At 37.0% G+C, this 25,632-nt stretch overlaps 1 protein-coding gene across 1 annotated transcript; it reads right to left on the bottom strand.

Annotated features, from left to right (window-relative positions):
- Nucleotides 1–330: 330 nt before the first annotated feature.
- On the bottom strand, nucleotides 331–16,432 carry LOC114358937 (arginine-glutamic acid dipeptide repeats protein). The gene is made up of 13 exons (XM_028313119.1): nucleotides 16,176–16,432; nucleotides 15,298–15,600; nucleotides 14,043–15,154; nucleotides 13,183–13,300; nucleotides 12,776–12,961; nucleotides 11,541–11,767; nucleotides 10,768–10,934; nucleotides 10,107–10,213; nucleotides 9,002–9,112; nucleotides 8,359–8,447; nucleotides 8,197–8,281; nucleotides 4,853–4,982; nucleotides 331–914 (listed from the first exon to the last, which is right to left on the bottom strand). Exons 1-13 carry the CDS (start codon nucleotides 16,337–16,339, stop codon nucleotides 888–890), a joined length of 2,826 nt encoding a protein of 941 aa, XP_028168920.1. The 5' UTR covers nucleotides 16,340–16,432; the 3' UTR covers nucleotides 331–887.
- Nucleotides 16,433–25,632: the final 9,200 nt, after the last annotated feature.

Below are 25,632 nucleotides of genomic sequence, written 5' to 3' on the forward strand. Positions count from 1 at the left end.
TCAAGTCAACCTTTTTTTTACTAAGATTTTTTTGTCAAAAATTACCATAAATTGCAAAAATAAAACAGATTTAATTTAAGAAAAATCTTTATTTAACAATAAGTACCTGAAGACCATAATGGAAGTTTACTTAACGACATAATCTCATGTTATTTCATGTAAACATTCGAACCTAAATCACTAAAAGCTAAAAACTCGCGACTTAATTTATTTAAAACACAATTTGGAAGTCTCATGACCATTTTCACCATCAATCCCTAATTTTTAAGTGACCCCTATGGTAACACTTAACAGGCATTTTGTTTTCATAGGGGTCACTTAATTTACTTAATTAGGGATTGATGATGAAAACGGGCATCATTCATGCATTTTTACTTTAGTTATCATAAATAACTGTACAGTAGTTGTAAAATTTAGGAAAAACAGTTTTATACATTTGCTTATTAAAAGTAGTTTGTAAAAAATACAGGGCGTTACAATAAACTAATCCCTAGTTTTAAGACTAGCCGTAAACAAGTTATTTAACACATTATTTATGCAATTATTAAAAATTCTGATCACCATATCGCATAAAATACTGATTACGTAAACAATGTTTTAAAAATCTGTTATTAAATTCATATTTGAAACAGTGTGCGAATGTTATTAAAAAGTGTTATTATGCCAATATACATACAACGTGTGAGTTAATTTCATATACATTTTTAATTACCAAAACTTTTAAATTGAACATGTAGCCGTAAAACGTGTAGCGTGTACAACTAGCTTCTATTAAAAGTCTATAGAACCTTAACAATATGAAAACATTACTAAATTCTATTGTGATTACTTAAGTTACAATAAAAAGTACATTAAGCTATCTAAGTGAACATACGTATCCTTATGTGCTAGTAGTAGGGGCGTCTGGGGTTGTTCTGAAAAAAGGACAATAAAAATTATAAGATTGTTAATATTTAATAAGATTTCAAATATACACGGCTTATGCATACTCAAAACGAAATTAGGTATACAACACTTTCGGTTTTCTTTTGTCAGAAAAACATCAAGATACATACAGGATGTCCCAAAATTAGCACGTCGCACTGTGTGACGTGCTAATTTCGGGACAACCTGTATATTGAATCTAACTTCCCCGTTATAGAAACCACTTGTAATTCAACCCAAATGACAAAATTGTATATTACGAAACGATATGAAAACTTTAAAATGATGATAACTATTTCATAGTTGACACCATATTATTAACCAAAAATAATTTCTCCAAAAACATGATTTTAGTAAAAAAAACCCTTCGGTTAACTCTACAATTAGATGGAGTTTTGAAATGATAATTGATTGTGGTTGGTGTCAACTAACCAATAAAGAATCATGCAAAGCAATAAGGGCGAGACGCGGAAGGAGTAACAATGAAGTACCTACACATTGTAACTATGTATTAGCCCATAGAATAGTCACGTGCAAAAATATGATTTTAATTTGAATTTAAACTTACAGCGCTTAGTAACGCAGTATGTAAGCGCTGCATAGTTTAATTATTTTACAGATTTTTGCTTGTGACTGTAGACATACTACACATTGAAATCACACGACAATGAGCGAAAGTAGGTTCGAAAAAAGCGAAAAAGATGGCGCGTGTGGTTTTCTTTATAATAATAAATCGAAATTGACATAAAACAAGAAAATGCAACATGTCCCATTTCAGAGCAAAGGCCTCTCCCAAATATAGGGTTAAGCTCACAACATCTCAAAACTACTATATAATCGCACGTTCATAATCAAACCGTCACTATACGAAATTGGGAGAAATTGAGTTAACAACACCATCTATCAGAGCTCCGCGAAAAGTGCATGCTGTAAAAATCCCACGCTTAAAACTCAAATAGTTCGGCAGATATCACTAGTGTCGTTATGGAGTTTAATGGGGAAACCGGCATATGTTGTGAGTAACAGTGACACGTTTTTAGTAGTGACGGGAACTGGACGGGCACGCCGTGATAGTTATGTGGACTCTGTGTTGAAAAACGTCATTTTTAGCATAAAGACGCTTTTACTCCAAATCATTAAGATAAGTCACAATAAAGTAATACGAAAAACGCCTTAAAACAAAAAATGACAATATTTCTCTTACATTTTTAAGAAGATTGTTCCATCATTTCGTAGAATATTGTGTTTATCCGAATTGTGTAATATTAATTAAAACAACAAGAAAGATTTTTAAATGATTAAGTAGTTATTTTTTTTTAAAAGCTAACAAAAATGCCACCAGTCAATCCAAACACTAGTAAAATAAAAGAAATTATCAAGGTAATTACTACTTTATCTAGCGTTTGTGGACTATTTATTTATTTATTCGATCACCAACAAGGTTACATTGAGGCTTCACAAAAGTAACTATAAAGAAATGAAAGTGCCTTGGATTCGATCGAGATCTGAGCAGTGCTACAGTCTCTCCAACGGTGCCAAATTGACTATAGATACATCGAAGTGTTGAAAGGCTTGTACGAAAACGCCACAATGTCGGTTCGTCTCCAGGATCAGGACTCGAAACTCATCCAGTTGCAGCAAGGGGTGAGACAGGGACACGTCATAATATCTCCGATACTGTTCAACACCGCCCTGGAAGATGTTTTCAAGCTTCTGGACTGGAGCGGATTCAGCATAAATATCAACGAGTATATCATCCACCTTCGATTTGCGGACGATGTCGTAATCATGGCTGAGACTGTGGAAGATCTAGGCATAATGCTCGATGGCCTAAGTCGATGGCCTAAATGTCCATGTAGTATCCACTCATCTGGAGACTCTACTCTCGAAAGTTTGTTGACAATTTATGTCTACCTGGGACGAACAGTCCAGTTACGTAGGTCCAACTTCGAGAAAAAGGTCAATCGTCAATCCAACTCGGCTGGGCAGCGTTCGGGAAGCTTAATGATATTCTCACGTCCGAAATACCGTAGTGCCTCAAGACAAAAGTCTTTGATCAGTGTGTGTTGCCAGTGATATTTTATGGATCTGAGAGGTCACCCAAAAGGTGATGGAGCGTGCGATGCTCAGTTAGTTTCCCTACGTGATGGAATCAGAAATGAGGAGATCCACAGGAGAACCAAAGTGACCGACATAGCCCGCAGAATCGCTAAAATCAAGTGGCAGTGGCCGGGGCACATAGCTCGCAGAGGTAATGGCCGCTGGATAATGATCCAGAATTTAAACCTACTTCTCTGAGCCCTTTTCCCATGAAAAATCACTATCTAGTTCGTCAAGTTCATCGAGGTCATCAAGTTCTTGTTGTTTAAAGGCTGCCTGAACAAAAGAGTACCTTATTTTTTAAGAAGTTGATTTATGTGATGTAATTTTATAGTAATTTCATGTGTGTAACGTATTTATTTCTGATCGAGAATTTACATTTATTACCGTTACCATAGGTACCACTTAATCCAAATTATAAAGTTTTAAGTTCATTAAAATTACTGATTTTTCTATGTTAGTTTTATTTAATAATAATCATTTTTTAATCTTTCATCATCAAATTTATATGAAAATAGTGACATTTCTACCGGAATTAATAATACAACATTAACATGTTTTTAATTGAAAACTGTCACTGTCTCAATTTTAGTGGAAAAGTGACACTATTTTTAGGGAAAAAATTAAATATTAAATAAACCATTATGATAATTTGAAAGATAATTATATTCCCGTAAAAGCCAAACAAGCCACTACTGGTATTTAACAAAAAACAAAACATTTAAGAACATTTTGCACACTTTGCAAAGGTTTTAAAATTTGAGTATTTCAAATGCTTTTCCTGAAAAATCGACTTTTTTGTATAGTGACAGTTTGATTATGAACGTGCGATATCGTTTCATCCACGAAGACGCGCCCCACCATTCTTCCGCTAATGTTTGAGTATTATCGGTACACGCTAAATTATTCATGAGTGCAGTGTGCACAAGCACACTACAATAATGACGCTCGGATTGCTCGGATCAAACTCCCAGCACCCCGCGCTTCCCTCGACCAAACATTGTAGGGGCCCGTCTTCTTGGATGAAACGATCTATCATTAAAAATATATGAATTTAATAAAAAATAAAATAGATGATTACTTAATAATAATAAAATGATGACAAAGCATGAAAATGATAGCAAGAAATGGCACAAAATATGGTCTGAATGGTCACCTATCTGATAACCTCAGTTAGGTAGCTAATGTTCGATAATTTCCGAATTCCGATACTTTTAGTTCGTCAGATTATCAAAAAATATTGGACCATGTATATTTTTATTCGTCAATCAAACAAATAATTACGAAGTTAGGCGGTTATCACACTGCGCCGCGCTCCGCCGCGGTACGCGGGACGACAGATTTAATCATTGTATGCAAATACCTGTTTGTATAGAAAACACGCGCGGCACAACACACTGACAACCCGTCTGCGCGCGGTATTTTTTATATGAAATCACGCGCTCCGCGGCGAAGCGCGGCGCAGTGTGATAACCGCCTTATGGTGCGTTGAAGTACCGCGTGAGACTTTTAACCACGTCACGGGCCTCTTCTTTTGAACTTTGGCGCGCTTTATCTCTGCCAATTTTCATTAGATTGAAAAACTGAAAAATTCGTGTCGAGTATTTTTTGATAAGTTAACTAACGGACTAATTCAAACTCTTGCTTTTTAACTCAGGAAACATCCCTATTGTGTATGATCTATACCGTCAGCGCTTTCCTGCTACCTTTATGATGTCGTCGGTCGCAGGCCGCTACCAACCGGGTAACATGGAAAGCATTGGGGGAGGCCTATGTTCAGCAGTGGACGTCCTATGGCTGAGATGATGATGATATACAGTCAACTCACCAAAGGGTTTGGTCTGAAGCGATAGGCCAGCATCATTCGCTTCCTATACGCGTCGAACTCGTCGTCCTCCGGAGATACGATATCTGACGCGGACGCACCCAGACCCATATTCGCTACTGGCTGATTCGCCCTGGTGATAAAAAAATATACAGGGTGAATTTTTTTATGTTTACGCAGTTGGGCAAACCCGAAACTGTACAAAATGGCGAAAAATGTTATATCATTTCTATTTTGACTTATTTAGTACACTAACCACTTTAATTTTCAATTTTTGAAACAAAACACTTAGCTGCATAGAAAAAAATACACTAGTCGATAAATCTCACAAGGATCAAATTATATGAAGTTTTTAGCAGATTACAGCCTCCCTTTAAGTTAACACAATCGATCTTCTCAAAACAGAAAATTCCTGATTAGGATAATAAATTGAATGCAAAATGCAGTGTAGTTTTAGCTGTCCTCAAAATTAGACAAAATAACTGCCATTTTTCGCAATTTATTTAAGTTTACGTTTAGGATTTGACCAATCACGCACACTTTAAAATTCACCCTGTATTGTTTGTGCCCGCCATCTTGCTGAAAAAATATTTTCTTCCACTTTTCGGTGTGAGTTTTAGTTGAAGAAGCGTAGAATCAGCTATCGTATCAAATAATTGATTCAAGCTTCTTGTAATATCATAAACGGTAAAATAAACATGCATTTCGTTTTTATACCGTATGCCTCGCCTAAAGTACAAACCCAATTCATGGAAGAGTTATTATTATTATTATTCAACTTTATTGCACAATAAAATAGTACAAAAGTTATCTTATTATTATAAAACTGCCCATATAAGAAGAACGGTCACGCCCCATACAAAAAAAACCCAGACCCGACAGAAACGAGACATACCTCAGTTTTTTTGTCATGTCTTAATTAGTTAAATTATATATTTTTTATATTCGAAATCTATGTATAACACCAAAATATTACCCTTTGTTTTTGTTTAGGCGTTATACAAAAACTAATACAAAATGCCTATTTATCACCAAAATTAGTAAATGTATGTACCTAAATGTCTATTACAGCTGCTATGGAATGTATCTAGGTGACCTGGAGATACAGCCGGATTATACAGGGTGGAAAAGATAATAAGTTACAAAATCCAAAAATTCAATGTTACCAGCTTCCATAATCTGTACCCTATTATTGGTACCATTTGAAAGAGCTCGTGAAGCACTTTCAGAATCAGTAACTAGTTTTTCGATATCTTGTATAGTTTAGAAATAATCGAGTGAGATCACTTATCGTTCCATATGTATAACCACCCTGTATAATCCGGCTGTATCTCCAGGTCACCTAGATACATTCCATAGCAGCTGTAATAGACATTTAGGTACATACATTTACCAATTTTGGTGATAAATAGGTATTTTGTATTAGTTTTTGTATAACGCCTGAACAAAAACAAAGGGTAATATTTTGGTGTTATACATAGATTTCGAATATAAAAAATATATAATTTAACTAATTAAGACATGACAAAAAAACTGAGGTATGTCTCGTTTCTGTCGGGCCTGGGTCACAGATGACCGTTCTTCTTTACAGATTTAATTTCTAAGGCTGAGTCGCACCATCTAAGTTTAACCGTTAGTATAACGATAACCGGTGTTTTTTCTATGGAGTTTGTCAGATTTTTGACGTTTGTTAAAGTTAAAATAAGATGGTACAACCCAGCCTAAGCTAAACAACGAGAGCACATCTACAACACAATAATTAAGAATCTGTGTTCCTCAGGGTATGGTGTTGGGACCAGTTTAATATAAAAAAGGAATCTTAAAACATATTTTAATGCTAACATTAAACTAAGTCTAAATTAACCGAATACAAATAATAAAATTTGCTGGGACACAATCATGCTTAGCTTCAAAATGCTCTTAAGACACATCAGCTTAAAGTTTACTAATTCTAAAGATAAAAGTACCATTAATTCAACCTCAATGCTTGAAATTTAAAAATTATATGAGTATTTCTCAAAAAAAAATGTACATTTTGAAAAAAAAAAGTGTGCTTTGAAACAGTTCAAAAGTTTTATATTTATAAATCATCACACAATAAAAACACACACACAATTTTGAAGGATGACTATTAATCTTTAAGATAACGAAGAATTATAGCTATAATCCTACTTATTACCAAATATTTAGATATTTTAAAAATAGTCCTTTTTTACCTTTCATACAAAAACCTGTTTGCCACCCTAGCTTTTTCATGTATTTTTGTTTCATAAAATGCGATACGTAACTAAATTATTGTAAATTTCTTTGTATTATCGTTCTACAGTAATCGCAGTTTCTGTATCAAATTGATTTTCTATGGGGTGTCATAATGAATTGGCAATTTAAAGCAAAAAAACAAAATGAGTCGCTCTCATTTACTATTTCGTTATTTACTCTTTAGTTACGATTTATTTCTACTTTCCCATGGTTTCTGAACAATTCCGTATTTATTTTACACGGACAACAATAGCTGCACTCTGAATGGCTGTTGGCCTGACGTCTCCGCCATAACATCTATCGCGAAAATTAGTGAAAACGTGTGTGTTTTGTGGGATTACTTTTTCGTAACAGGCAGTAAAATCAGCGATTTTATATAGAACGGTAAGTCTTCATTTAACCATTTTTTGTAATACGTGTGGTACGAACATTTAGTAAGCTTTTATATTTGCTGTAACAAATTTTATCAAAAAAATACTTGTTTCTGATCTCATTTTGTCTAATATTTCGTTACGTTTTTTACGAATTTCGTTACGTTACGAAAAAGTACAACATAATGCTGAGTGTATACTGTTATTACCTGACTAAGCATAGTAATATTCACTACTTAATTTATTTCAAAAAATATAGAGCGTTAATAACAAAAGGATTGGATACTATCTGCTTTACAGAAGTGCCACCAGCAAAAAATTATCAAATCATTTAGATTACGTTTTTATGTGATTACTTCTTTTGTTTTTTTAGGAATGCCGCCAAAAACCAATGCCGAAAGGCAAAAAGCTTACAGAGAACGACTCAAAATGGATAAACATGATGAAACAAAAATAATTTTATTAAAATTGTATGAATGATTACTCCCTTATTTTATTTCTAACCCCTTAATATTACCCCGTATTTGGGTGCATACTTACAAATATTTCGAATTGAATAAATGAAGAGCATTCACAATATTTCGCCAATGTATACCAAGCCTTATGGCCTTACTATTTCGTTACTACCGTTTCGTTACGTACATTTTTTTTGAGAAATACTCATATGCAATATAAATAAGAACAAATAGCTGCATATTGTTATTAATTAACACTTACTTGTTAATAGGGTCGACTATACCAGTTCCTTCGGCGCCCAAACCTTGACCCTCGTTCCAGCCAAGCTTTTGAAGCATTTTGAACCCTGTAACACAATACATAAGGATTTATTTGCCCGTTAGTCCTACCATAAAACCTATTAATTTTTAAAATGAAACTTACCAACGTTATCCTCTTTTAATTTGAATTCTTTGTAATCGCTGAGATCGGGTTCCTTCCCACTTTTGACTGCAGAATATTTCTCCATAAACCTGTAATGAAAACGATGCGTTTTAGCTAAACTAATTTATCGATCCCACTAACACTTAACGCGAGTTTATAGTGATTTGCAAACTATCATTTTGCTATTGTTACTTTTGCAAATTCAACTTTTATGGAATTAATCATTTTGCAAATTAAACATTTCAAGAATTCAACTTTCTGTTCTGAAAGGGTTTTATGCCCGTATTACAATCCTAGACTCAATTTACTTGTTTGAAATCCAACCAAACCAAATCTATGAAATTGCACCCAGTGAGCTTTCGAGCCTATAACGGGCATAAACAGTCAATATATTTTTATTTTTGGACCTTAAGACGTTCATAATATGGTGGGAGGGAACTATATCCCACTGTATAAAATACACAAAACATCAGCTATTTATTAATATCCTACTTTTGGCTGTTTCATGTATTTTTTTATGCATAAGAAGGAAGGTATTTGACCGCAATCTCACCTGGTTGGTATTGGTATCGGTATTGGTTCTGTTATTCGCGAAAATCAGCAGTAAGATTTATTATAAAATATGTACTTCTTCAATACTTACTTTTTCAATTCCTCCGGTGGCAAGAAGTCTCCAATGTGATGTTTACCGGCGGCTTGCTTCGTGAGTTCGTCGGCCCACCTTTCTGTCGCGCACATTTCTTTGGCGCGGAGTCTTGAAAACAAAACAATTACAATTACTCTCTCTAATTTACTAGAGGCAAATGGAGGATTCGACCATCGATACTCTTCGAGCTAGCCAACTCAAAATTTGAAGAAATCGGAGATCCCAGTATGCTCTTAGCGCTCTTTTTAACCAATATTTATTTAACACTGAACATCTACACTCGGCATCAAATAAATCGCACCTCCCGCGACAAGCACTTATCAAACGTATGAATCCCCACTTCCCACCAACATTGGTACCATTTGTAAGCCTAGTTCTATACTTCATTTCATTAAAGGAAAGGTTTTTACCCCAAAAATGTGTCTTTACAAGGATCCAGAGACACTTCTTCAAAAAATAGGTAGTTACGCTATAGCCATTTTTTATTACTATAAAACTGTTAAGTTGGGATTAATCGCTATCCATCTGTTAAAGAGGACACGTGAGATCTTTATTTGGTTTTATAACCATAAAAATTGGTCTAATTGATCCCAGAGGTGAGCCCAAAGTGAGGTCTATTTTCAAGTCACATTTATTGTATATGGTATGTTTATTAAGAAATTGAATGTGTTTTTCTTTAAGGATATTTATTGGGCTTTCAAATAACACCAATATTGTTGGGGTACCATGATTGTGTCAGAAGAAAATCTTTAAAGTTCGCGTCGCGGAAGGTGCGGTTTATTTGATGTTGAGTGTACATGACCCTACTTCTTTTATATCAAGAAACCTGTAATGCTGTAATACGGACGCAGGTCGGCCGTAGTAAGGACAATCTGTGCAGGTGGGGATTCTCAGGTGGTTCAAACTTGGAGTGCAAGTGTGGTTATGATCCCCAGTCGATGAAGCACATGATATCGTGCCCTGCGTTCCCAAACAACTTCACGCAGAAAGATTTAATAAATGCTACTGACAACGCCACTCTTGTGAGTTTTGGGCTGACACTGTGTAGGTTTGTTGTCGACACGACAAGACAAAAAGACCTGTAATTACAGAAGCGACATACTTATGCTCCCAAGTGCCTTCGGACGTGTCTTCATCGCTGTCGTACTCGTACTTGTGTTTGCCAGCAGCAGCTAGCCTCTCCACTTGCTGGCGTTTCTTCAACATGTCCTGAGAAAATAATATAACTTTTTTTATAACAAGGCAGGTATTTGACCACAATCGCACTTGGTGTTAAGTGGGATGCAGTCTGTCTAGGATGGTACATATCTGGAAAGACAGCAGCAGGCAGCGAATTCCAGTCCCTAGCTGTTCGCATTATAAAAGAGGCATCGAAACGCTTAGTGCGAGCTGGTGGAATATAGGGATGGCACGTTAACCTGCGTCTGGTGGGAATGGAAATGGAAGGGGGCTGGTGGAATTAGTTCGTGTAATTCTTGCGCACATTTTCCTATAGGATCTTTCCTATAAGTTCAAATATCATAATATCAGGCACATTGATTGAGCTACCAGAATAATATTAGGCCCATTGATTGAGCTACAATCGTCACCGTGTTACTTCAACATGATAGGAGGTGAATAAGATTGAAATCAAAATCAAGTTATGAACCCGAGCATTTATGCCCGTTTTCACCATCAATCCCAAATTTTTAAGTTAACTCTTTGAAATCAGTCAATCTGGAAAGGGCATAAGCACTGAATAAAAGATTTGTATTTTTATTTACCTGATATAAAAGATTAAGTTTAAAGTTATCCTCGCATTTCTTCCAGTCTTCGGGACTGAGATCAGTAGTGCCATAGTTTGTCATGGCGTACTGCATCAACTCCTTGTTGTTGCGGTTCACATTGGTCAATTTCAGTCCATCTTCGTCTATCTTTGCTAGAGACGGTCCTGAAAGTGAAATATGTTGGTTTTAGAACTGTCTCCGCTTCTGTGTTACATCGATTTACCACTGCGTTGAAGATGATGTGATGACCGATTGGAAACAATCAGTTTCAAGATAGCAGTGACCCTGGTAAGAAAAATTATTACATCCCAAAAATAGCTATTTTTTAAAACATGAATGAGAATAACGGTGTACTATTGGGAATTTAAAGTAAACAATTAAATGAGAGAAATACAAAAGACATGACAATCTTCAAAAAAACACCAGAATAAGTCAAAATAAGTGTGATTACAAAATCCCATTAGGTTCTTATCTTCGATCCTCATACATTTACAACAACGATGCAATGCATTGGGAAATCGGTTAAAAAGAAAGGAAGATAATATGAGAGGTAGGCTCAGAAGATCTGAGATATTTAAAAGTTGGTAGGTGTTTAGTTAGTTACATTTTCATTTAACTTAATGAGCCGGATTCTTATAACTTAATGAGCCCGATGCTTTTTGAAATGCGCCGCAGTTATTGAACTAATTCAAGAAATAATCAAAACAGGAGATATTATGGACTCACAGCTGCACAACATTTATTGATTTCAAATCAAAAAATCCGCTTACCCATGCCATGCATAGCACCTGGCACCCCCGGAGGCATTGGGGGCAAAACGGCCATTACCCCTGGGGGTTTGATATCGGTCGCTGGGGGGTCATCTCCCCACCTCGACTTCCTTTTGCGTTTCTTCGCGTCTCGCTTGCTTTCGGCCTCCTCGTCGCTTTGCGAGCTGGCTTCTCGCTTCATCGCGTTGAAGTGCATCATGTAGTGCGCAGAGGAATCGGGGTTGCTACTGCAAAAATATACAGTATTTTTTATAATAAAAATAAATAAAAGAAGATGAGACGATGATAAAGTAAAAAAAGAAGTTGCCTTGCAGCAACATCTACAGGGTGGAAACGTTAAGTGATCTCACTCGATTATTTGTAAACTATACAAGATATCGAAAAACTGATTACTGATTCTAAAAGTGCTTCACAAGCTCTTTCAAACGGTACCAATAATTGGTTACATAATAAACTGGATCTATCCAAAAATTCAATGTTTCCAGCTTCCATACATTTAGTAAAACCACCATAATATTAAAAACTATACAAGATGTTCAAAAACTGGTTACTGATCCTGAAAGTGCTTCACGAGCTCTATCCAACCATACCAATATAGGTTACAAAATTAACTGGATCCATCCTAAAATTCAATGTTTCCAGCTTCCATACATTTAGTACAGCCACAGTCATGGCACTCATGTCTTGATAATATTATAGCAAGTAAAGCCTAAAATCAATGTTTTCCATGAATAATTTTAAATAAGAATACAATTTACGAGTTAATTTTAAGTGTTTATTGTTTAATAAAAAAAATCAATACTTCTAATTTTGTTTGGCTGGCATACATTTAGTATGGAGGCTGAAAACATTTAATTTTCGGATAGATCCAATTAATTCTGTAGCCTATTTTGGTACCGTTGGATAGAGCTCGTGAAGCACTTTCAGGATCAGTAACCAGTTTTTCGATATCTTGTATAGTTTAGAAATAATCGAATGAGATCACTTATCGTTTCCACCCTGTATATCTCATAAAATATTCTTTGCTCTGCTAGTCCTTTGAGACAAATATTAAATACTGAAATCCAGGATTTTGCCAACAAATTAAGATTATAGGTCTGTATGGGAATGGCACTGGAGGGCGTTTTTGTAACGTCAAACATCAGCGAGACTTCAGATCTCCTTCAGATTTACCCTAAAATTATTAGATAAAGCAAAGCGAGCAGTAAAAAATTCAATGAGACTTTTTCACATACTCATCACGGATGTCTTGCTTGATAGCCGGTTTGCTGTCATTACTGTCATCATCCTCCAAACTGAACTCCGGTTCATATCGATCCTCAGGCTTCACCTCTGGTTTCGTCTCGCCTTGCTCCCTGCGGTATTTGGCCACCAGATCCCTGAACGCGTTGTACTCACTAGATTTCGGATTATGAAGGAACCTGGAAGAACACTCGCATATAAACACCATCGAACAAAAAAAAACAAAAAAGGATTTTGTAATGTAAACCTGTGAACGTGCCAGTGGAACCGTTACGCTAACTTTAAAACTAGTGCAGGAAGCTTTTAGGTAAAATTCGATTCCACTCAAGGCAATAATGAATAATACAAAAATGAATACAGAACGTATCCTCCGGTTTGGGATTGTGGTTAGTGGCATTACCACATATTTTGGTCTTGTGAGTGTATGGCTTTCAGGACGTTTTCCCAGTGGTCGCCGTTGCAGGCGACATCGGCAGCAGCTCGCTGGACTGAGGGCGGGAACATATCTGCAGAAAGAACTGCACACCACGAGTCAGCATTGTGTCTATCGGCCACGCGAGCACCCCACGCTCGGGCAAACGATACTACGGAGTTATGCTTGCACCGAGACTCGCCATTGTAAGCTCCCTGATATGTCTTTTTTTTAGGCTAATAAAACCATTCAATGGTTATGCCCGGTCTGTGAGCACGTAGAATTTTGTCCAATGACCCCAAGCTACCCATCCTTATCGCTCGTGCTTAATTATATTGCTGTCGCGACTGTGCGACGGGCGCCCGCAGTGAGTGTTCGAGCGCGACAGCAACATAATTACGCGCGAGCGATAAGGATGGGTAGCTTGGGGTCATTGGACAAAATTCTACGTGCTCGCAGACCAGACTATAGAACAATGTTCTTTTTTTCTTGGCATTATAGCAACAGATAATAAGGCTGCATGGCTCAGTAATTGTTTTGGCCAATGATTTCAGCTCCAAAAATAATTTAAGCAGATGCTTTTACAAATCCTGCTAATGCTGCACATTAGCAAATTTTGAGATTAAGTTCAATTTACAATAAAGCAATTTGCTTCTTTCGTTTCAGATAGCAATAGAACGTAATAATATTGTATTATGTAGGTACCATTTATTCAACATATCAAAGAACTTTATTTTGCAATAGATATACACACAAGAAAGATTGCCTTTGTTTTATTACTTCTCAAATAAACAAGAAATAATCTTACAAAGGCATAAATTAATAGACAAAGATATTATGATTGGTACCTTGTGAGGACTTAGGCGGCGGTGGAGCGTTCCCATTTTCATCTTTTGACTTTGACATGTGACTCATTGGCGGAATGTTCTGGATTTTCTTGGAGTCAGAATCTAAAGGCTTTTCTGGCATTGGGCGACCAGGCATAGGAGTGTTTGGTCCGAATGGAGGCATGTTAGGGGGTGGTCCACTTCCAGGCGGGCCGAAATTAGGACCATTGGGCCCGAATGGTGGACGAGGGCCCATAAATGGCATGTTGTTATTGTTCATAGAATTAGGAGGCATCATGGAGTTTGGAGGGCCATTAGGCCCCATCATATTCGGATTAAAAGGCGGACCAAAGAAAGGTGGCATAGGCCCATTAGGACCAGGCCCACGCATGTTAGGGCCGCACATATTAGGAGGCATAGGACCCCCGGGACCGCAAGGACCACCAGGGCCATTAGGTCCCATAAAATTAGGCGGCATAGGAAAATTGGGCGGCCCTCCACCCATGAATGGGGGCATTGGACCACCGGGTCCACCTGGCGGCATCATTGGACCAGGACCCATGTTAGGACCTGGCCCCATCGGGCCGGGGCCCATTGGTCCTGGCCCCATTGGTCCGGGACCCATTGGACCGGGACCCATTGGACCAGGCCCCATGGGCCCGTGACCCATTGGTCCGTGACCCATCGGTCCAGGCACCATGGGACCAGGCCCCATCGGTCCGGGACCCATTGGGCCAGGACCCATTGGTCCAGGTCCCATTGGTCTTTGTCCCATCGGTCCTGAGCCCATTGGACCTGGTCCCATTGGCCCAGGTCCCATCGGGCCAGGACCCATAGGACCATGTCCCATAGGTCCAGGTCCCATGGGCCCATGACCCATAGGGCTAGGTGGTATCATGTTGCCATTGCCAGAGTCTGAATGCTCAGATTCGTCTTTAGAATCTGAATCATGCTGCATCCATGGTGGACGGTTACTGGATTCGGAATTAGATTCATCAGGAGGCATAACAGAGAGCTGCATGAGTGGTGGGATAGATTTGTCAGTTTGTTTTTTTCGGTCCTCTATTACGGGTGTCATGGGACTATGTGGCCTATTTCTGTTTCTGTCACTCCATCTATTCCTGTGCCGTTCCCTATAAATAGAAAAACAATTAGGAAAAGGTTGAAAAAAGAGAAGCCTTTTGGGATAGGTAAATGATAAACATTTCTGAATAAAAACTTAATGTACTTATAAAAGCTGAGAATGTTTTCACAATAAAATAAAATGATAACATACCGAGGTCCCCGGTCATTTGGTTTCCTTCGTTCATCTTGATCATAAGTCAAGTGTTCCGGTTCATGTCCTTTAAAATCAGACATATAAGCTTCCACTTGCGCTTTTATGTTAACTGGTTTTTTGTTCAATTTTTCCTCCTCCAGTTGTTTCTCTCTTTCTTTTTCCATTTCTATTTCTTTTTCTTTATCTTCCTTTTCTTTCTTTTCCTGCTGTTGTTTTTCGAGGAGGGCCTTGAATTGACTCATGAAGCTGCCATCGTTAGAAAAGATATTTGCAGAATTTTTGTCTTCTGACGTTGAAGGACTGGAAATTTTAACAGAATGGTTATGTTACGATCAAGGTCATGCTTTATTAGTTGTCATGAGAATTGAATCGGTTTTCAATCAAGGAAATAATCAAAAGATAATGGAGGTAAGTATAATTATTTATTTATTCAAATCACCTACCTACTAAGATACAATTAAATTAAAATTGTAATTATTAGAAGTTAATAAAAAGGGGCAGAGAAGACAATGTTAATTTTATAGAGGGCTGAAAAATCATAATTTTGTTCAGATTTATTTTTTTCAAGCTGTGACCAAAGTCTATTGTAGTGACATGACATTAAAACTAGTGTCTTCTATTGGTTTACCTCAAGTTTACCTACAAGTATTAAAAACGTCTACAGGTAAGACTAGAAGTTATTTTCTAGCCATTTTACTCCTAGAGAAAAACATGGAAGAATAGAATCAGACAAAGTAAACTGGAAAGAACCACAAGAACATCTTAACAATAACCTGAATGTGGGTAGTTCTTAGCAAAATTAGCATTACTGGAAAGTTAATTGTTTTAAAGGAAATTGCGAATAAACAGTGTTTGCTAAATAATTAAATCATTACTTGGTCAATTTCGCTTGTGCAGCGAGAGCGGCAGCCTGTTTCTGTGCCTCCGCTTTGGCTTGGATCTCCATCTTCTTTCTCTCGATTATTTGCTCTTGTTTCGACATTTGAGCCCATCTTGTACTCAACGCGGATTTATTTTTACTATCTTTGAAGTGAATCATTATAATAATCGCTAAATTTTATCGTAATTTGTAAAATTAACACGAAGGAAATGTTGGAAATTCGCTTCACCATAGACAATTGTCAAATTGACAGATTAGTTTTTTAATTTGTGAAGTAGTGTTGCCATTTCGGATTGCGAGTGGGGCCACATAAATCATAGACAATGGGGCCGATTCTACGCTGGGAATGCTAAAAAACCTTTATACAAATTAACCTATACAAATTGGACTCTTTTTATCATTCTTATTTCAAGAAAGCTATAATTAACAAATATTATTATAAGAATTAGGGTAAACNACTCTAGACAGATGCATTTGAATTAGCCCACTGGTTTATAATTAGGCTAGGCCCAGCCCCTCGAGTTCTATCAGCTGTTATTGGCTAATAAGCCGTCCAATATTTAATGACGGTGTAAATTATGTCCGTGCAAATAATTACCACATTCCTCTGTCCATTTATTACATAGACGATATAAATGGGAAACGTCCGAAAGAAATTTGACGAACGGCTTGTTGCTGCGAATTGCGCTAGATTAGGGCTCGTGATAAATACATTTGGCAGAGGAATAAGTTAACTGTCGCGTTAATTAATGCATTGAGTTAAATACTATTGTATTTAGCGCAAGTGCCCTACCTATACCTAGGTAGGTATTCTTAATATAAACCTTCGGAATACGTGCGTTTCATTCTGTCTACCTGAGAATTAGTGTTCGCCTTTCCCACGTAACTAATTTTAATTGACGTACTTATAAAGTTGTTCTTGACTAACGGTATGGGAGTTACTTTTCTGCTAATAACTTAATTAATTGTTTTCACCTTAAAATAACAAGGACTGAAACGCTTTAAACTTACAACGACACGACAAAAAGAAAGCTTTTTAATTAGCTACAAATACAACTAAACGGCCAAGGGGTAAAACCAAATAAAGCGTGTTATAAATCAGTTTCGATGTGTCACTCCCCGCTCGTGCACGCGCAAATTGCGCTCGCACAAAACGGTTGATGGATGCGCTCGCGCCGACGGGGAAACGCGATGGAAATAGCCGCTGAAAATCTTTTTACTTGATCATTTAGAGGTGTAATTTAATGAATTATCATTTCAAACACAGTAACCACTGAATAACATAAGCCTCCCAAAATGATTTCCATATTGACCGTCTACTAGCGGCCTGCATTCAGCAGTGCCTTCGTTATTTAATTTTAATTCATACTTTTATGGTTTTGTACCTGAAACGCATTTTTATGTTAGTACACAAGTCACTTTTTTAAGTCATTGCCACAACTGATTTAAAAATTCTATTAAATTTTGCAAAAAACGAAATCTGAAGATCAAATGCGCATACTGAATAATATGTAACTTTCCTAATATGAAATCAGTGTACTAATACAGTGAACTGATTTAAAATCAAAACCTATTTAAGCCGGAACTCTATAAACTAATATTAATTTCACTAATATTAATTTCCTGTAACAATTTACTATAATGTAGGTATAGTAAGGCCAAACCAATTATTTCCAACATCTTATTTTTCAGGAAAACTGAAACTGGCTTGACACTTACCTAGCCATAATCTCATTATAATGCTACTCCACGACACTTCAATGTGTATTGCTGGTATGAATAAATGATTCCGTCGCGTCGTTATGGCTGAAGGTTTCCACCAACTGAATTCAGTTTCAGTGTGAAAATTCACCTATCTAGTTCTAATTGACGTTAAAGTCGTGTTTGTCTAACATAAATAAGTATTCTTTTAAAAAAGCCATGGACATTAACAAGTGGTCATTCAGTAGACTTCAATTTTAACCCTGAGCAGCGCTGTCCACATGTCCAGTTCCTAATGACGGTTTTTGTCGGCGCCTTTGTGGTGGGCGGGGCCGCACATGTGCGCGCGAGTGGAACGGTGGCGTCTAGCTTCCGTTTGTTGGGGGTTTTGCATGGATTAGTGTTATGATATCACTGATAGTGATCAGGTTTTTCTGTTTCATCAATAATGTAATCTGGTTTCAGTGTTTCAGCCACAGGACGTCGCGTTTTGAACGTAACGTACCCCTAAAGATTTCGATTAGAATACTGGATGCAGCCTGCATCCAGCGCCTGCGCGCTACCTTTAAAGGCCGTTTCTCTATTTTCTTGGGGGTAGACAGACATCCCAAATCGCTCTTACCGGTTCATTTAGCTCACAATCAATTCATTTGACAGCTTTCTTCATAGCTCTACTTGACAATTAATCGCATTTTTGGTCAACGCCTCCTTTGTTACTACAACAGTCAGGGCTACTGGCGGAGTTGTAAATCGATTCATATTTTATTTAAACATCTTCTGTAAAAATTGTCCTCAAATATAACCCAGTCCCTCCCCCTCGTTCCGCACGTGTCGGCCAGTTCGCTGAAGCGGCCATACTGCGCGTTTGTCAAAGCACATCAAAGCGCGGCGGCGTCTGCGCACTGCCACTGTTCCTGAAAACTATGCACTTCGTTGTTAGATGGAACTTTTGCAGCATAGTTTGAACCGGCAGGCAGTTTTGATCTCTACAAGTTAATTTGGTTTGTGCCTATTTTGTATTTAATTACAAAACGAGTACAAAGACAGGCATTTTCACCACTCGTTCTTATGGCGGCCGCTGAAACTCTGTAAGATAGGACTATTAGTCCTAAAGCTTAATTAATTTATTGCTAGTAAAAACTATTAGTCCTACAGCGGCAAAGGCTTTGGCACATTTTAAGTTGGAAGTTGTCCACAGGTATTTTTCAGGTTCTTTGATATTTTTGACTTCTTTATTGACAAAAAATACTAGCTTAGAAACGGGGAAATTAATTGTTATATTTGTATGTTATCTCTGGATAACTTTTGTTTTAGGTAGAACTCTGTTTGTGCGATAAAAATGGTCATTCTCATTAATCCAATGTTAATTAAGAGTAAAATTCCACCATACTGCCCGATTATCATTTTTAATGTTTTTATCGAGCGTGTTTACGTCGTTACACAAATGACCCGCAGCGCCATGCTCATAAACGCCATTTGCTTTAATTCGGTGTAAACTAACAATCCTCGCTATAAAGCTCGCTATAAATATTATTCACGGACATGATATAGGACTGATCAACACATTAGCGGATGTCTTATTGCTAGTGACGTACGGCGACGGTCCACATCGATATCGATTGATGCTGGATATTTTGCATTATTAATTTAATCGCAATTAAGGGCTAGCTCTCGCTCTCTGGGTTTCACACAAGATCGTGTGTAAAAAGTACCTATATCCTGCTTTAATTTTTTAAGCTCACCCACATTACACATACCCAGCTCCAGAAGAAAACGTCGATTTCTCGGAAAAAGTATTAGAAACTAGATTATACAGTTGAAGCGATGTCATAATAACCAAAAAATTTTATCTAAAGCAATTATCAATAATCTTGACAAAATGCTCACCATCATCTACATAATACCACTTCATACAAGGGACTATCGTCAAAAATATAATACGGTAGCTGATCCTATTCTATCGAATTAGCTGGATTGCCGAGATAATGTTTTAACAAGGTTCCCGACAACTCCTTTATCGATAGCGACACTTATTAATCGTCACTCTTTGACTCCCTAATTGGCCGTGGGAAGAGACAGCATGATACAACTCTGTGAGTGGGAAAGGGACGGACACATGAAATAAGAGATACATCTTTCTTTGCGGTAATTTATTGGTTTCTTTGACGTCCCCCGATGACAGTTACTAGTGTTTTCTTCGAATACAACATTCGTTAATTCGGACATCACAGAGTTATACCGTTTCAACATGTACGGTCTGAAAACAAAGTTATTGTTTTTATGAGAGCAAATAAGTTTAGAAAATGCGCAGAGTGCAGAACGGGTGCCCTCTCAGACGCATAACATTTTTCATCATAATTTAGTTTGGCATAACAGTATTTGCATAAAGTTTTTTAGCATAAACTTTGATATGCATAGTTTTATAAATGCATAATGGTTTCTTAGTCATAATAATAACTTTCTCTAATTTTTCTACCTAACCTACTACCTACCTACCTATTTTTTTTTAATTTAAGTAATGTGAAGAACAGTTTATGTACCTACTAATTTATGTAAAATGAACTAGCTAAAATGAAATAAGTATTTGATGATTGAATTAACCATTAAATTATCTGTAACAGTTATTTTTTTGTAGACGGTAGAGCCATGAAAACTCCTGAAACCGCCGCCCGCGCACACAAAGGGCGTGACGGTTCGTTAAAGACGCACGCGCATCTTTTGTGGCAAAACTGAAATATCAATTTAACTGCTTTTGTTATTTCTTTGATTTTGTTAGAGTTTATTTATACGTAATAAATAAAATTATAACATTTAAAATCTGTTTTATAATGTTTGGTACAGATTTAGTTTTCAAAGATAAATGTTATCGTTATCAATTTTATGTTCCACCATTAGAGTAGGGTCATGTGTTCAACAATGAAACACTAAAATTTCAAAGTCTCATAAAACTCTTATTTTCATAGATAGAAGTCTAATTTTTTACAGGTATGTAGGCAATTTTATTGGGTATAGGATGGCATTAATGTTTTTTTTAATTGATGTTTAATCAATCAGCAAAAAAATAAATTCACATAAATTGGAAATGTTTCATTGTGTCCACTGTTGTGTACACAATGAAACACCTCAAATTCAACAATGAAACATAATAATTAATTGTGTGTCAACAATGAAACACTAACAATTCAATATCTCGTACACCTTTTGTTTTTACAGATACAAGTCTAATTTTTTGAAGCTACATAGTTAACTTAGTTGGGTAGGTATCGGATGTCATTTATGTTTTTTTTAAATAAATTTGTAATCAATTAGCAAAAAAATAAAAACAAACATATTGGAAATGTTTCATTGTGTCCGTTCTGATGTGCACAATGAAACACTACAATTTCAACAATGGGACATTATAATTGAGTGATTGATTCATATTTATTGAATTTATGAAGTAAGTGAATAATAAAAAATGCCCGAGTCCAATCAAAAGGTTTTATTAATAATTGAAATTTAATCAGACTAGTTAAGATAACTCCTTACTATTTACTATTATATTTTTTTATATTATCTCCTAAATGATCACTTTTCTTCCTCTTTAGAGATTTAGTTCGCGCCATCTTAAATGAAAAATAAACATAAAATTTTAGGATAACCTAGTAATTTATAGCCTTAAAAATGATTATTTGCACGGACAGTAGATTTTGTTTGGTATATGGTATTATACAATGAAACAATGTTTCATTGTGTCCATCATGCAACTGTTTCATTGTTGACTACATAGGGTTTATTTTAATAACCCCAAAAAAAAATCACTAATTTGTAACACTTTTAACATATAATTTAGTTCCACTTAGTCTATGATATATGTGTAATGCTAGGTAATCATGAAAAATATAAATTTATCAACCATATTTTTATCAAAAATCTTTTAATAACGACAAAAATATTTACATTTTGGTGAAAAAAATAAATAATGCTCCACAGACACGTCTTCTCACACGTGGCGCCGACACGAACTGAGGTGCGGCGGGGTATTGTCGAAAGTATCCTTACGCGATATAGTGCACGATATGGCAACGCAGCATTTAAGAAATATTGCAGTGTTTTATTGTGTACCATTGTTTCATTGTTGAACATCTGACCCTACATTTCTAATAGACAAAGTTTCTGTAGAAATAAAGAATTAGATAAACATGAACAGGCGTATTTGAATGTTTTCCATATTTGCTGGTACAGAGTTGTGTTTGCCTCTGAATAACTGACAGTATTTGAAAGAACGAGTAACTAACTACCTCCAAGGAAACCAAGAAATAAACTTTTAATTTACTTGAAATATACGAGTAATATGTAATCACAAGAACATTTACTTGGAAAGAACCATGAACTTGAATTAGTTTTTGTGACCCGAAAACTTTCGCTTATCAAAATGTTTAATAAAACATAGCTTGGCCACAAACTGGGCATATGTTATACGCCGTGCCAGCTTCATTATTCGTTTTATCGAGCGCAGTAATTACATACATGTTTGGTTGCGCGCGCGCACCACCAACTGTTTCCCGTCCAAAACGCACCGATAAGCAACATCTCAACGCGTTTAATGCTAGTTATTCAATATTTCGATTTAGATTTAGATTTGTGTTGGTTTTATTTAAACTTTAATAAGAAAATTGATTTTAACCGGCCAAACGCTGATTATTTTAATATTGATAATCGCTATTAGGATTTATTCCTGTCGTGAGACCCTTAGGAAAATTGGAAAACACCTTTTGACATTTTACATATCGTAGACAAAGCTTGTATCATACCAGACTTCTTTTGAGAAAGACCGATAGTTGGGCCCGATTTTAATTTGTATGAAGAATTGACCGATACCAAATCGGAGTAATGTGCGCAGTGCGCACTTTCATACATCTCCATACTGATTAACAGCCCGACCCAACCATCGGCCAACTAAAAATCGGTGGCCTGCGCCCAGGCTTATTTGTTTTGAGCGGAGATAGAACCAGCAACCTTTGGCACAATAGTACGGCACACAAACCATCAAGCCAAACGACCGTTTAAGATCAACGTTGGCATGCAACAACTTAAAGATATGCTTTATTGTCCATATTTCACGAATAGATAGAACCACGCCATTAAATCATTCCAAACGTGACACAAGACAATGAATTACGTTATTATTGTCGCTTCAATAAAATTATAAACGCTACCAAATGTTGCGCGTCCGTCACGCGAGGAGCAGCGGCGCTCACCAATAGGAGTGCCGTGGACGCAGCGCCCGCCCAGAGGTAAACAAACTTCGGTTCACGTGAATTTATTACTGCTTTTGTGAACCCACAGACGTTTTCATTCGGAAATGATTTAGCCGCCTTTTGACGTGATCGTTTTCATAGTTTTTGAGAAACTATAAGGTGTGTTTGAGTTACACTTCTAGGCCAGTAACGACTCGTAAAGCTTTGTAAGTAGACTACCACGAAAATGTTATTGTTTCTTAGGAAGTAGTGTACCTATAGTGCAATGTGTTACTCTGACACTAACGAGTATTGTATCCAACTCCTCGGTCTAATTCTCACCCTAGGCAGATATGAACCATAACTACAAGCCTTTAACGATTTGTGAGCTTAACTGCAAAATTCAGGTATCACTTAGAATGAATGGCGATATCACCTTTCAACATCGTCCTCAAAGAACTGTCTTTGACAAATTCTTAGCTAACTGTTTGCCGTTTAACATAACCCATTGGAAACACACGGCTACCGCAGCGTGCGGCAAGACAAAACACTCGAGCCCTCGCTCGGCCACACACGTCGCGCCGACACAGGCCACTCAGCAAACAGTTGACTAAAAAAAGAAGCCTCAACTGAAGCACGTCTCTTGATGCAAGCGATAGGACTCTTCGATTGACCGCTATGGCTATCTGTGATGGCGATTTCATAGCAACCGCCGAATGCAAAAATGTCATCGCCCGAAGTGTTTCTTTTTCGTTTAAGGAAGTACGTTACAAGTGAAAAAGAAGGAAATTAGAGAAGATGTAATATCCATTTGCCATAGAGGTAATTTTCTTCATAAGGCAATTAAAATTTAATACTTGATTTAACAATCCGGCAGCATCCAACGATATCATTATAGAAAATACTATTTATATTTGATTCATAACATTCAGACATGACACAAAGTCATCAATATACAACTTTCGAATGGGGTGATATGAAAAATGGACGCATCCCTTCACCAGCTGCCCTTGTTAACCTCTTCAGGGCCATAAGTCAAACGGCACTAACTGTGCGCACGCGCCGCATCCTTGTGATGGATGGTATTTACTAATAGCTACCCAAAAACAACACCTGAGTGGTAGTATTAGATATCGTAACAAAAACTCTTTTGTAAACTAAATAAATTTCATTTAGATCTCAAACTGGCACTTGTTTATGTGAGTTTTGCTTGATGGAGCAGTCTTGACAAGCTAGATAAAAACACATAAGTACTTTTTTAAGCTTAAACCTAGCACAAACAGTGATGCCATAGATTTTTTCGAGGGATTGAACCTGGCAAAATAATTTTGATTATTGTGTTGAGATGTAGAGCCAAATAATAATCTGCCTTAACATACTTTATCTGAAGTGGGGTCTGCTAAACCCCCGCGGTATGTATTAGCTCCTAATATGACCTTTTAAGTGGGTGCGTTTTGGGGTGCTCGCTTACAATTTGTTTCCCCGCGGCAGATTTATGGCGTTCAGGAGGTTTTGATTTGTGGCCGCTATTTCTGGATATCCTTGGGACAATAATTAGGCACCAGGTGGACCACCGCGAAAATATTTGGGACCACATACTTTCTTAAGAAAGGTGAAGGGTAGTGTGTCGGGCGTTACGGGTAACCAACATGGGTTTAATTCTTAGATATGACAAAAGGATGGAAGAACATTTTCAGGTTTGACTTAATACTTATGCTGTATCACAAGCTTGGGTTTTCTTCTATAAAAATAAATCTGTCTTTTCCAATAGAAAATAACCCAAAGTCACGTTTGTCTATTATATAGTTATAGGTGTGCTGAGATGACAAAGAGTCTGGTAATGTAGAGGCTTGAATGAAAGGTTTATTATCATTTCAGTTTGTTACTTTAAATCCTCAACGAAGAAGCTTTTGGAAATCTCACCTGAAGGAAAGTGATGATCTGACCGAAGGTAGAAGAGAGCTTCACCCGGAACCCTCAACCACGAAGGAACTGGCTATCTTACCTCCAACTGTCGGATCGGAACACAACACTGTTTGTATGGCAACAGACTTAGGTTAAAATGGTGGGAGCTATCCAGGTGGACCAGAACAAGCCCTACCACCAACACCAACCAAATCAAACAGAAAAATCTGCCCCCACATGGAAATCGAACCTTTGGGTCTAAAGCAGGTGATCTTACCACTAGACGGAGGAGGACTGGTGGCAGTTTTTAACCAGTTACCATCTCCGTTACATTACAATGGATAATGGACACCTTAGGCTGGGTTGCACCATCTTACTTTAACTTTGACAAACGTCAAAAATCTGTCAAACTCCATACAAAAAGCACTGGTTATCGTTATAGTTATGGTCAAAGTTAGTTGGTTTTGATGAGCGGTCAAAACGCGACTCTTCCACAGATTTTGCGGCAATTTTCTCCCAGTCCTGCATCTAATAATAATGTTCAGCATGTAACCTTTAATACATATTACTGAATCAAATAAGTAAATAGCCCCAGCCGTCCCCAAGTCCCGTTGCGCACAGTAGCCG

This window comes from Ostrinia furnacalis, unplaced genomic scaffold (genome assembly GCF_004193835.3).
Source record: "Ostrinia furnacalis isolate ACB-3 unplaced genomic scaffold, ASM419383v2 OfSCF4153, whole genome shotgun sequence".
NCBI lineage: Eukaryota > Metazoa > Arthropoda > Insecta > Lepidoptera > Crambidae > Ostrinia > Ostrinia furnacalis.